This window comes from Pholis gunnellus (assembly GCF_910591455.1).
Source record: "Pholis gunnellus genome assembly, chromosome: 21".
NCBI lineage: Eukaryota > Metazoa > Chordata > Actinopteri > Perciformes > Pholidae > Pholis > Pholis gunnellus.
Genome location: NC_136548.1, coordinates 10,328,718 through 10,342,319, shown reverse-complemented (window position 1 = coordinate 10,342,319; position 13,602 = coordinate 10,328,718). Strand labels below are relative to the sequence as shown.

General features: G+C 41.1%; 1 protein-coding gene across 1 annotated transcript in view; it reads left to right on the top strand.

Moving 5' to 3' along the window:
- lrp2b (low density lipoprotein receptor-related protein 2b) overlaps positions 1-5,443 on the top strand; it is a gene marked incomplete at its 5' end in the record, with an annotated part of 36,044 nt that extends 30,601 nt beyond the window's left edge. Inside the window, 16 exons of the mRNA XM_079182913.1 lie at positions 70-195; positions 364-507; positions 602-767; positions 897-1,025; positions 1,302-1,522; positions 1,751-1,933; positions 2,140-2,259; positions 2,667-2,754; positions 2,890-2,954; positions 3,056-3,209; positions 3,370-3,433; positions 3,961-4,092; positions 4,314-4,403; positions 4,648-4,731; positions 4,934-4,990; positions 5,401-5,443. Coding sequence (XP_079039039.1) covers positions 70-195; positions 364-507; positions 602-767; positions 897-1,025; positions 1,302-1,522; positions 1,751-1,933; positions 2,140-2,259; positions 2,667-2,754; positions 2,890-2,954; positions 3,056-3,209; positions 3,370-3,433; positions 3,961-4,092; positions 4,314-4,403; positions 4,648-4,731; positions 4,934-4,990; positions 5,401-5,427 — 1,850 coding nt within the window. The 3' untranslated portion in view covers positions 5,428-5,443. The remainder of the gene's footprint in view (positions 1-69; positions 196-363; positions 508-601; positions 768-896; positions 1,026-1,301; positions 1,523-1,750; positions 1,934-2,139; positions 2,260-2,666; positions 2,755-2,889; positions 2,955-3,055; positions 3,210-3,369; positions 3,434-3,960; positions 4,093-4,313; positions 4,404-4,647; positions 4,732-4,933; positions 4,991-5,400) is intronic.
- Positions 5,444-13,602: the final 8,159 nt, after the last annotated feature.

The window sequence follows — 13,602 nt, the reverse complement described above, 5'->3', positions numbered from 1 at the left end:
AATAATAAAGTATCATCATTGCAGTTAAAGATCTGATGGGTGCAACACAATCTCTTCTTCCTTCTGCAGACATCAATGAGTGTGAGGTGTACGGCACCTGTCCTCAGGTCTGCAAGAACACAAAGGGCGGCTATGACTGCGAGTGTGCCCCCGGCTACCGGAAAGTGGGCAACGGCAACATGTGCGAGGCTGAGGGTGAGAACAAACTTTTAATGAGCTTACGTTTAGACTAGAGCAACATCCTTGTGTTTCTACTTCACTGAGATATAATTAAGAGTCATAAGTCACAAATGAGTTCTATCGGCTCCCTCTGTTAAATATGCCAAAAACAGTTTCAAGTGTAAATGTCTCTGTCTCCCTCAGGAGCGACTCCCTTGATGCTTCTACCAGAGAACATTCGTATCCGGAGGTTCAACCTACAGACGGAGACCTACCACGACTTCCTACAAGAAGAGGACCGCATCATGGCTCTGGACTATGACTGGGACCACAACAACACTGGCTTCAGTAGGTCACACGCGGATCAATACTAGATACGAGTAGATCATCAAAGACGCATCTTAAATGTAAATAAACATATTTGGTGATGTTCTTTTCTCAGGTATGGTGTATTTCACTGTGGGCAGTAAGGACTCTGTAGCAGGTGCCATTAAGAGAGCATATATACCTTCAGTGGATGATGGCAGCAACAACATCGGTGCTGCCGTCGACCTCGGCATCAAATACATCACCAGCCCAGACGGCATCGCGGTGGACTGGGTGGGCAGGTGCGTCTGAACTTACCCTGAAGCCTTTATCCGTAAAAGTGCTGTACTTGATTGATAAAGACTCTTTATTTTCTTATTGATGTGTCAAAACATATTTTGTGATTAGTTTTGTAATTCTTTTGCCCGTAGGAACCTTTACTGGGCAGACTCCAGATTAAAGAGGTTAGAAGTGGCCATGTTGGACGGACGCTACAGGAAGCAACTAGTCAAGACTGAGCTAGGCAACCCGTCTGCCGTGGCCGTCAACCCACGACTGGGGTAAGACAGACTTTAAGGAACCAGTAAATAGAGTTTTGCGTCTCTTTATGTTGCCCAATTCATACATTTTTACACCTGGTTTTATTTGCTAGTAGGACTGTTTCACATTCAATATTTATGGAACGTTTTTTTAACTAAAAATTGGTAACACGTGGCACACAGTCTTGTATTTTTCACCTCTTATGGACATTCTCGTGTTGGAGAAATTCACATTGTGATGGAGGCACATTAACATATCATGTCAGAGCCCAGAACTCCAATCTGTCGTTTCTACAGGATGCTGTACTGGGCAGACCGTGGGGACGCTGCCAAGATCGAGTGCTCTTGGCTGGACGGTCAAGAGAGGAAGGTCCTGGTGGCCGATGGTCTGGGTTGGCCCACCGGTCTGTCAATCGACTTCACCAACGACGACAGAATCTACTGGTCTGACTCCAAGGAAAGCCGCATAGAGTCTGTTCTGCCTTCAGGAGATGGCCGTAGAACTGCCGTCTACATAGGTGAGGATTAGGAACGACGGTCGTCAAAGAAGCCTAAGAGTAGAAATGTGAAGTGTGAGACTGAATTATTAGGTATATTTGGTATATTTCATCTGTTCGTATGTGATATTAGTTTTAAGGAATTCCAGTAATCCTCAACAGCCCTCATCATCCATCCATATTCCATACATTTAGTATCTATCTCCATCATTTGGGGCTCTGTTAACATGTTCACATTTCATTGCCTAGACGTGAGAAACCCCTTCAGTGTGAGTGTGTTCGAGGACCACGTTTACTGGAGTACTCAGGAGAAAGGCGAGGTGTTCCGGCAGGACAAGTTTGGCCGCGGAGCCAAGACCAAGCTGTTGACCGCCGGGCCGTGGCTGACCCAGGTCTCTGTGTACCAGCAGCAGAGATACAACTCCGTAGCCAGTAAGCTGCACACACAGTGACACATACAGTACTGCATTAAGCACAGAGTCTATGGGGTTTTGTTTACAGTATATATCACCCTAATACAATCATGTTTGCATTTGTTTTTTTCTGTGGATTCTTTTTTATTTAGGGATTAGTAATTGATTTATTTATTGGTCATTTATTGTTGACTGATTGAAATGGAGTAATCGATGTCTCTGCAGTGAGGAATCCGTGTAAGGACACTTGCAGCCACCTGTGTTTGCTCCGGCCGGGAGGCTACACCTGCGCCTGCCCCCAGGGCACCAGCTTCATCCCCGGCAGTAACACTGAATGTGATGCTGGTGAGAAAACAGCTATTTATTTTATTCAGCATGTGACATAAAAACATGGGGCATCATGTATAATGAATAATATAAGTTAATCTCAAATCGCAGCAATATTAATACAACTTACATCATTTTCTCTTTTCAACACATGAATAAATTAAGGTAACACTAAAAGTTAAACCAAAGAGAGTCAGAGTATTCGTAGTATGTTTGGAGGATGTTCCTTTCTCTTGGCAAGGGAAAGTGTCGGTAGTCTTTTAAATACAGCGGACAAAGAGGAACTTTTATAAAGTCATGAATCTGTAGTCCACATGATCCTCAGTTACACACCTGTTGATGTCCCAGTGGTATCATTTCTGTTGCCCTGAGGCGGAGAAGATCCTTTCAATGGTCCGATTGTTGTTCCTTTAAATTGATTTCAGGGTTTGATCCGCCGCCCACCATGCCCCCACCGTGTCAGTGTCAAAATGGAGGAACCTGCTACTTTGATGACAACAAGGCTCTTTGCATGTGAGAAATGTTTTAGTTTTTACAACCATAAATTGAAAATACGTAGAGAAAAATATATTCATGCACAAGATAATGCAAATACAACAAACTAATAAATATTGATGGACAAACATCTGTTTGTATTTTGTTTCACAGATGTCCTCCAGACTGGTCTGGAGAGAACTGCCAGACAAACGTATTCAACGTGGTCGCATCCTCGAGTATATTTGATTTTATAGCGTTATAACATTCCACCATTCAAAAGCTTTACCTCACTATTAACAAGCTGCCTTTCGCTTCCTCCTCCGTGCTTCCATCTCAGTTGGAATAGCGATCGGGGTGACGGTGGTGATTGTGGTTCTGCTGGCTGCTCTGGTCTACGCTGCCAGGAGGAAGTCCAACCTGCTGGAGAGCATACGGAGCAGCATGCCCAGCATGCCCAGCATGCCGTCCATGCCCAGCCTCCCAAGCTTCAGGTGATATTCTGTCTGAAAATTGATATCCGAAATATTTCTTTTAGCTTTCTTTTTCTACCACAAAACAATTCAAATGAATGTAATTGTTTTTACGTTGGTATGCTGTTGGTAACAGCGTCATGTTACAGCTGAATTATCTTTGTCTCTTGTTCATTTCTAGAAATGGTTCGTCTCCAAATGCATCAACAACAGAGGAGAGTGACACGAGGCTGAATTTTGAAGCGGTAGGTCGCAAAGCAAAACAGCCATTCATGACAATGGATGGGTATCGTTAGTATTTTATCCAAACTACTACTATTGTTGATAGTACTTATTAGTGTGGTTCTTTATCGATACTCTTATTAATTCTTCTATACTGCTAAAACGTTGTATTCATCCTCTCTTACTGCTATTGTGGATTAAAGGGAGGAGGCGCTGGTTTGGGATTGGGAGCTGCCTTCACAGACCGAGAGCTCTCTTATTAATATAGAACTGGTTCCAACTAAGACCCAGGTTTAGGGGGGCATCCCTATTCATGACGGAAGCAAATGTTTCATATCAAACGTATCTCTAGCTATGTTTCCATTTGCGTATTATTATGCGCATTTTTAAGTTTTGAGTATATCAAGGCATTTGAAGCCTCTGCGGGGCTTGTGACATTTCAAAGGTTTGCTTAAAATTAGTTTTTGGTTAAAAACATGGCTGCCAATCGGATAAACAAAGGGCTATAGTGGTTATCAACCTGTTGTGTCTACTTGTCGTCTGATGTCAGGTTCCCTGCACGTCTGTGTCCATGGCGGAAACAGGCGGGAAGAGTTTTGAGAACCCAGCGTATGAAGTTGGAGAAGAACCTGCAGCCACGAGGACGGTGGACGCAACCTTCGCTCCTGATGAATCAAACCAGGTCCATAGACACTAATCACTGCTCGCCTGTAGAGATTAACATGATGATGGCTGCGTATACATGACATGCTACATGGCAACAGTTTTAAAGTATACGCCAAAGGGTTGTACCGAGAAATGTGGAAACATAATGCAGCACATCACTTCTATAGTGTTAGATATTACGTTTCAGATGTTGCTTTATGTTAATTGGCTGTTCTTGTCCTGTGTTTCCTTGCTCAGGAGAACATAGATAATCCTTTGTATATGGAGGAAGTTAAAGTTGCGGACGAGCCCACAATAAGTGCCGACAAACCTGCCACTGTCAACACGGTCAGTTTCACATTCATCACCAATTTAAGAAAAATTATTTATCTGTCTTATAACTCCAAGGCTTCATTCTGAAACATCACACCATACGATAGAAACCGCAGAGGGAGAAATATCTATTATTACGTAATAAATCATATGGTTTTTGTCAGTCATCGAATCAAGAGTAGATGTCAGGTCTTCAGTTCCTACTGACTGATGTTCCTTTAAAACCAGTTTGAATTTGTCCACCTTGTGGCCATTTTAGGAGCCTTTTGAGAACCCGTTATACGGCTCGGACATAGAAGACGTTGACGTCGCTTCTGCACAACCAGCTGCTTCGAGCACACAGGTAGCCATGACAAAATGTTACACAGTGTTTATTGCCCAATATCTGAAAACATTGGTAATTACATGATGTGGATGTGTTATTATGAGCAGCTAAATGTCTGATATAAAATATCTAACTGTGATGTGAAGTCTTTGTATGTACATGTGTGAACACGTGTTTCTTATCCTTAGTTATTGAGGCATTTCATTTCTCGTTTTTCCAGCAGTTTGAACCCATTGAGGACGACAGTTTTGTGTCTTTCAAAAACCCCACATACATGGTGAGTCCAGAGTGACAGTAAGCTCAGATATGATATTGAATGTTTCGGGGGCAAAACAGGCAGCGTCAAGTGTCTCAAAACACTCAATATCGCTCTGGATTTATTAGGACTGTATCAATTTTATTTCGACAAGCAGAGCTGTTAAAGTTTTGCAAATTATGGCCGTAAAATGTTATGTATTTTTACTTTAATTTGACGACTTTTTAGTGACAGTAGTAAAGGCAAATCGCAGCTTGCGTTTTTGTAAATGATGTAACCTGATTTTATTGAGTCTGACACTTAACCTGCCTATTTACATAATTGTTGAACAAGATGATTTTGTTTTATCTCTGAATATTGTATATGACATGTATGCATGTGACATAAACCGGAAACACAATATCTCATTGCAATATCTCATCTTCCAACAGGAGCACCCACCAGATTCTGACATTTGATGTTGTGACCTCTACATCCAGAGATTAGACGGATCCATGTTTCAGGTCTGAAACCTCATTCCTTGTCATTGGAGGATGTACGTAGCATTGCTGAAACAACAACCTGAACAAATCAACCAAGACATTTTGTAAAAGAAAGATATATTTTGTGAGTATAAATTTGGATGGATATACATGTTTAACTATTTCCATGTAGCTAATTGTGTAAAAAGAAGAAATCACAGACATGATTTAATGAACTAATATGAGACTCTTTCAATAAGTGAATGAAGTGAATAGAAACTTGTAAATGACTGTTTATGATTAAATTGTTTTGTATCTTTATTTACATTTTGATTTTGAGGAACTTGAATAATAAAACTGCTGTTGTCATCACTTTATGTCTGTGTGTTGTTTTTAAAGATGAAGCCCCTGATGCTGAACGTTTCTGTCTCTCCCTCTTACTCGCACCTTTCTTTGTGCGACAGTGAACACATCACAGCAGGATCTGTCATTACGACGAGGCCAATGTTATCCACTCGCTGGTCACCGATAAGACTCTGATCCCAAGCTATCTGACCCACTGAGCTAAGATGAAATGCTTTCTCATCATCCATTTAATAAAGCAGAGAGCCACAGTTTGAGACCGTAATCACAGGGCAGCAGCAGCAGCAGCGACTCTGCTCCTCTCTGACTGGCACAAATGTCTGAACACATCAAGGTCTGCTTGAACTTGCAGCAACTAGGCCAACCAGATGAGCAAAGGGACAAAAGAGAGAGAAACCAGAGTCACTGAAGAAAAGTGCAAACACAATAGGGAGGACTATAGACCGCCGGGTTTGTTGCAGTCCATGATTATTCGTAGTCCATGTTTCCTGCTGCCGGTCCCTCTCAAGGAGTCTGACCCTCAGCCAAAACACGTACCGTACCGCTCACAGAGCGAGAAACATGGAGGGAGGGGATGAATAGAATAGATGGGTTTGAGATGGGCGGACCAAAGAGGCATGCAGCTTGCAGCATGTGTGCACACTGTGCTGCCTTCACGAGCTGTCAGAAAGACTCTCATGAATGAACCAACTATGATATTTACATGATTCCTGAATAGTCAGGAAGCTGTTTGTTTTTCAGTCAAGTTGGGTTATATGTATTGGTGAGAATAAAATATTTAGGCCAAATGGAGTTTTATTTTCATTACAAAATATGTAATAAGAGAAAGGCAGACGGTTTTTTAATCATGTTTCAAATACGTATCTGAATATGTACATATGAAGCCATTACAACAACCCAAAAGAGAACGGGTGATTGGATTTATATCAGGTTATATTTTGTATGCTAGGAACACAAAAATCAAATGAAAGATTATCGCAAAATATTTAAGTCAAATGACTCAAAATGATGAGATTGTGATACTATGACATACTGTAAGTCAAGATTCCGACTTTACATTAAAAGTAAATTATGAGTATATTTGTCATGTCCAATGTCTATTTTTTTCCTTTATCTGCCAAAAACAGGCTTCCATATTTATGTTTTGCATTTTGTGTAATATTGTATATTTTACATCCCTATTTCCACTTTCTGTTTATTTCTCAGTTAGCAATATAACTACACAACTTTAAACCACTCTAAATGAACTGTCAACAATGATCAGATGCCATGGCTGGATCACTGGGCAGAAATCAGCTGTTTTTGTCATCCACTCCCTTAACCCCTCCTCAATTGAACACCATTCCTAAAATAATAGTGTCAACCAACAACAGACTACATTGATTTTTGACACACAACCTCTACAAGACAGGGCCACAAGATTATGTAAAAATGCAAAATATGTTTTACTTGATATTGCACTTAAGTGGTGTACATTTCTTTCTCTCCTAATGCTCATTCCCCCCCCCCCCCCCTTCCACATTTTTCATCCAGCAAAAAGCAGCAATAGTCTATTTTCATCTGTGAATCTTGGGTGTTGGAGATTACGAGGAGCACCTGAAGGCAGCACGGACCGATGCGAGTGAGGGCGAGAGAGAGACTGACTGACAGAGGGGGGGAAGGGGCGGCTCATTGAGCGATAGACTGGATGGAGCAGAAGAATACAAGCAGTCAGCTGAAGACAGAGTGCACGGAGAAATAGACACAGAGAAAGAAATAAGAAAGACGAAACACTCTCGTGTCGGGTTGAAACGCGCACGCGGAGAGGAGCCCCTCAACAAGGTAAGGATGCTTTGACTGAACTCTGTGCAGCTCTTTAGCACTGTTCATGCATGTGTGTGACAAAGAGAAAATAATGTCTCCAGGGAAACTGTCAGGTGGTCTTAGTTTGCACAAATGTAGAAAAAGGAAAATGCACAAACCGCATTCTGTTTTTGTGTTATTTAGGCTTTTAATAAATGGAGGTTTCCAAACACAAGTGTGAGTAAAACCACGGGGATGCGTGCCTGTGCTGCATGTTAATGAGGGGTGTGCATCACCTGTGATTAATCAAATTTCCAAAAATTAGACCAAGCTGTTGTGACGAGTGTGAAGGGACTAATGCACGTGGGCATGCACCGTCATAGATTATAGGCTAATTAAGTGAACAGTCTCCTGCTGATGAATTTAAATGGCCAATCAGTTGTTGCTGGTTTGGCATAAACAGGCCTATGACTTTGCTGCAGAGCAGGACAGAGTTTCATGTTCTATGGCTTCTATTGTGAGAGCCATAGAGATTCAATGAAGGTCAGGGTTATGCACGGTTTATTCAACAAAGACTCAAGGAAAAAATGTGCACCAGTCAGAGCTCAAGAGGAAAGTCTAGAAACTTTTCTTCCTTTTTCATGATTATTATGTCTGGGCTAAAAAAAAAAATGGTGTTTTCAATGCAAATAAATCGGATTGAGAAGAGGTCTTTGTTTTCCGCACACTTACACATACATTACAAGCTCAGTGGGAGTTTAACATCAGCCATCAGTCACAAAGCCTCTCAAGTTTGGCTCGCCACCAGGCAGATTGGCACTTTGTCAACCATCCGTCCCTAAAAACCTATTTGGCTGTTGAAATCCTGAAATGATTCTGGTTTCTGACCCTCAGACGGGGAGCCAAATTCAAACTCCAGCTGAGTCTCGGGGTGGGCGAGCTGAAGGTGTACTGAAGTGATGTTTTTCTCATAAGCCCTCTCCTCCTATATATTCCATCAAGCATTTATATACACAATTCAAATATTAACTAAATCTCTCCCCTTTATTTGAGATCCGACACAATGTTTCAGCTGTTGACCGACTTTAGGATTAGAGCCGAAACCAATTAGTTGATTGACAGAAGAATAATTGGCTACTATTGTGTTATTTGAAATGCCAACGATCTCAAATGAGAGGATTTCCTGCTTTTGGACTTGTGGCTCAACAGAAACGAGACATTTGACGGTGTCACCTTGGGCTCTGGAACGTATTTTTTTGACATTTCATAGATGTATAATAGGCCACTTAAAAGAGAATAGAAAGCATCATATTTGTTGCTGTAGATTATCCTAATACCCGAGCAAAATGTACAGCAGGAAACTTTTTTTTTTTCCCAAATGGACATTGGAATGAAATCTGTCCTATCCAGATATGTCAGATTGGCCATGTGGGTGGCATTATAGATGGTGGACGGTCGCATACACACAGAGCGCTGGGCAGATGGCATCAGCAGTGTGTCGACGACCTCGGCCCTCTCGGGACCCGTCCCGACAGCGAATGAGTCTGGCAAACAGGTGGCGTGCGTGTTTGCTTGGTTTTGTGTGAGTAGAGCGCACAGTAACATAAGGTTAAGCTCTCCAAACACAATGTCAGTATGACAAAGTACGACACTGACTTGACTGGAGATTGTGCCAGCGCCGTTTAGTAATATTTAGTAATAATCTCGTCACGATCCTGAAGTATTGTGAAGATAAATGGCAACGAGGCCGACATTAAAGAGACACCAGGGACAAAGTTAACTGGTGGAGAACTCCGAGAAGCAGTCAAAGCATCAAAGGGACAGTGAGGATTGTACTGTCAGTCATAAAACCGTGAATACGGAATATTTTCATGATCCAGCACAGTCATGTGAGGACTAGCAGCCAGGTGGAAAACCACGAGTAGAAACATGAAATAATATTACAAAACAATAAGGAGCACTCAGCTGACAGCTCTACTATATCACAATATGAGTGAGCCTTCAGTAGGTGCGGTAACGAGATAACCTACAGTATAATATGACATTGTTTTAATTGAAACATAAGCAGACACCATGCTTGTTTTGAAGTCTTCTTGAGCAACTCTACGTCAACCCCTTTGTTCCCAGAGACCAGCTGAAAACCTTCACCCTGGAAAAGCAGAAACCTACATGTTGACATGCCACTTTAGTTCAATAAATTACTCGAAATGTATAATCCCTGATTACAAGCGGCGCAGATTCATTTTCTGTCAATCCCAACAATAATCAATTCTTTGAGTAATTGTTTAATTTGCTGTATGTTTCTTCTTGCTATGAGTACAAATGTACATAATCCATTTCCTATCGATTCATATTAGAAAAGATGAACGCTGATTGCTTTTCAGCGCAGCCTCTGCTGCTGTTCAGTTTCTGTTCTAATCTTAGACTTTTTGTAATCTGCTTCATTGTATTCATTGAAATCCTCAGTGATGCAGCGAGCGCTGCCGTCTTAAATCAAGGAGGCTAGATAATACCACCATATGGCCAGTGGTAACCTGGTAAGTATTCAATACGATGGACTCGGCGCGTGAATGAGTGTGAGAGGGAATAAACCAGAAAGATGTCGGCGTTAAGCTCTTCTCAGCCCGTTGTAATTAGAAAGAGTCTGATGGAGGGAGGAAGAGACGGAGTGAAAGAAGGTCAGGAACGGGGTTCAAGAGTGGCGGGAGGAGGGGGAATGGAAGCAGAGAACTGTTAGCTTTGTTGTAGGAACCAAGTCTTCTCAATGGAGCGGAGCTGTACAGTGGCCAACAGATGGCAAATACAAAGTCAACAGATGAAGACAAGGAAATGATGATTAACCTCTGAATTTAGAAGTAATAAAAGATAGAAGACACTTCTTCCCTACAAAGCAGTTACAGATGCAGTGAAGTTGAGAGAAAAAGGAGGTAAAGTAGATAAAACGGTTGTAATGCCTTGATATCATGCGTGAAATTAAATTATTTGTACTTTGTAGTTATTCCTTGGTTGTTGACCTGGTAGCCCACTATATTTCCTGGATATCCTGCTGACAGGGAAAATAATAAACAAAGAGAATATATATATTTTACATAAGTTTATTTGGTTGGTTGACGCTGTGCAGGCCTGTCAGAATGTCAGTATTTCTCTCCTGATAATGTGCAGGATGGATTTTTTTGTAAGTGCTGCTCTGTCGATGCAGAGTGAGGGAATGAAGGCACAGATATGCTGATGGTGCTCCAGCATCAGAATCAATCAATCTGGGGATATTATTATTGATGCTCACTGATGGGGGGGAGGTCAAGGGTCATGTCATGCTGCGGCAGTGATCCTGCATGGCAAACAGTCTAAAACAAAAAGTCTTATCTGTTAACATGCGTGTTGTGCACTAAAAAGAAGCTAAATTACACTACATTAAAGGAATAGTTCAAACACCTTTTGCTGCCGGATGCTCCTCTCATGACTGTAGAGTAGGCTTCATATGAAGCAGGAGGCGGTGAGCTTCTCTTAGCGTAGACTGGAAACAGGCGCCATGTTTAATTAGCCTATGTTATGGACTATTTCTTGGCCTGGCGCAATGCATTCTGGGAGACCACACATTTTCTGGCCAACCATAAAACCTCAAAGTGTTGTTTTTTTTAACATTCAAGTATTTGTTTAGATTAAATTATTATATTGAGCTTTAGAGGTGCTGGTAGGACAGAGCCAGCCATTCCCCCCTATTTCCAGTATATATGCTAAGATGGCACTAGATTTATGTTTGACTCAGTGGTATTGATCTTCTCATTCAACTATTTTATGGTCGGTTGATCCTCCAGTAAGTTTGAAAGGTGATTCATATCTGACTTGTTCGTAACGATGCCATCAGTCAGCACATGCTGTTGATGGACTACAGCAGCAACATGTAACAGTCAATTATAACACGTAATAGCAGCTTCAAAGGCTTGTTTTTCATCACCACTCATCAGTCCAATGCACAGTTGAATGCATCGTATTTTAAACAGGAATCTACACTTGGCTTTATGAGCACTTGTGACCCGCTTAACGCAGGCCTGTATGTGCTGTCGCTGTTTATTCTAATTGCCACTTTGGCACAATGCCAACCTGCCCTTCAATCAGTTTCCTCTGAACTAGAAATGTCCTTGGCAGCTGTTTTTGTTTCTTGTTGTTCTCACAAGCCCACCAGTGGAAACGGGACAGAACATGACAAATGATTAACGTAAGACAATTGTACATCACTGTTTTGATGAAATTGTCAGAATATTTGACATACAATGACAGAAAAACAACAAAGAATAGTTTTTTTTTTTTTAACTCTTGTGTTGTATAGACAAACCCTCATTGCCAACATGCTGATGTGCATCTGGCTTTTGTTTGTGGTAACTGTGGACGTCTAACAATGAGCCAGAACAAATGCTTTGTTATTGAAGTCTCAAAGGAAATGTTGCTTTTAGAGTAAAAAACGCAGACTTTTGCTTTCAGTTAGTTCTTAGTGGACCCTCATTTCTACTGTAGGTGGAAAACATACACTTTACAGTACAACACTGTAATGTTTACCTTTGGAAGGTTGCAGGGACTGTTGATTAGGATCCGAGATCATTGTCTTCACCCTGTCAGCTGAAGAAAGGCGACATCGTTCCTTCTTTAATCATTCGTATATAGTAACATAATATCAGTTACCTTTTGATTGGTCCATTTCAGATGTTTCTTCTTTGGAAATATTGTTAATGCTAAAAAGTGTTCATGGTTTAAATTAAGGACAGTCAATAAAAGTTAATTGGCAATATTAGCAAAGTCATGTTTCTTATTTAATACTTTAATACAAATTAAGTACATGCTACAAGATTTGTCTTTTTAAAGGTCAGAAAATAATCCCAGTTTTCCAGAGCCCAAGCTGTCACCTTCATATTATCTGTTTTGTCCGACGAACCGTCTAAATCCCAAAATATTTAATTGACGATGATACCAATTAAAAAAAGAACAGAAAATCATAGAAATATAGAAGTTAAAACCAGAGAATATATCAAGCAAAAAGGCCAATCTATTATGTACATAAACTGTAATTGCACTATTGGTTTTGCAGTGACATACGTTTCCCTCCCGAGATCGAAATAGTTTGATCGTGTCTTGGCTTGCCATGTGTTCTGCCAATTGATTATTTGTAGTTATTTGTCCGATCCTAATAGAAAGAAAACCCCGACACGGCTGAAAACCCTGAACGTTTGTGAATTTGAAGAGGGAAAATGAAGGCCTTGAAAGTAGACTTCAAATAGACATGAATCATTGAATCATTGAGTGCTTGAATTTATGTTTTGTCGAGAATAGAATAGCGTTAGAGACACACATTCAAGCCTCGCTCTGTTTTTGAGTGTTGTCTGTGAGTTTCTGTAAAGCCTGCTAGTTATCGCTATGAAAATTCTCAGTATTAATAATCAACCATGATCGGTGTCTCAAACTGAATTTGAGGGAATTGGGCCTAGAAAGTTCTTGAATGTGACGTTTAAGAAGGCGAGGGAACCGTGCCCAGAGAATCTTCCAGTGATGCCAGATTGAAGCTGCAACACAGCACACAGTGCCAAACTAGTGAAGTGAATAATGAGACACAACCCCATTAACTTAATCTCGTCTGTGAGACGACTGAAATGTAAACACAGTGCGAGTCATCGGTACTGTACGCTTGCCATGGTGACAAACAAGGGGAAGCATCGTATTGGACGAAAGGGTTCCGTGTAATCTGACCTCACGTTGCTCTAGTTTGACAGTCACACGGTTTGAAATGACATGAATGCTCAGTAATGAAAGCAGGTGTCAATTATACTGAAACTTCGGCACAGTAATGGGTTTGTTCATCACTGTCGAAGCGTGGCTGGCTGGTTTCCTTTTGAAAATGTGATTTACATTCCCAATTATTTCCAAATGAGAAAATGGAGTCTTTGTTAAGTGAGCGTCAAGGTATTGAAACGTATTTGTAAAGCCTCACTGTGCTCTCCATTAGCATCACAACAGGTCATAGTTTTGTAACAATAAACC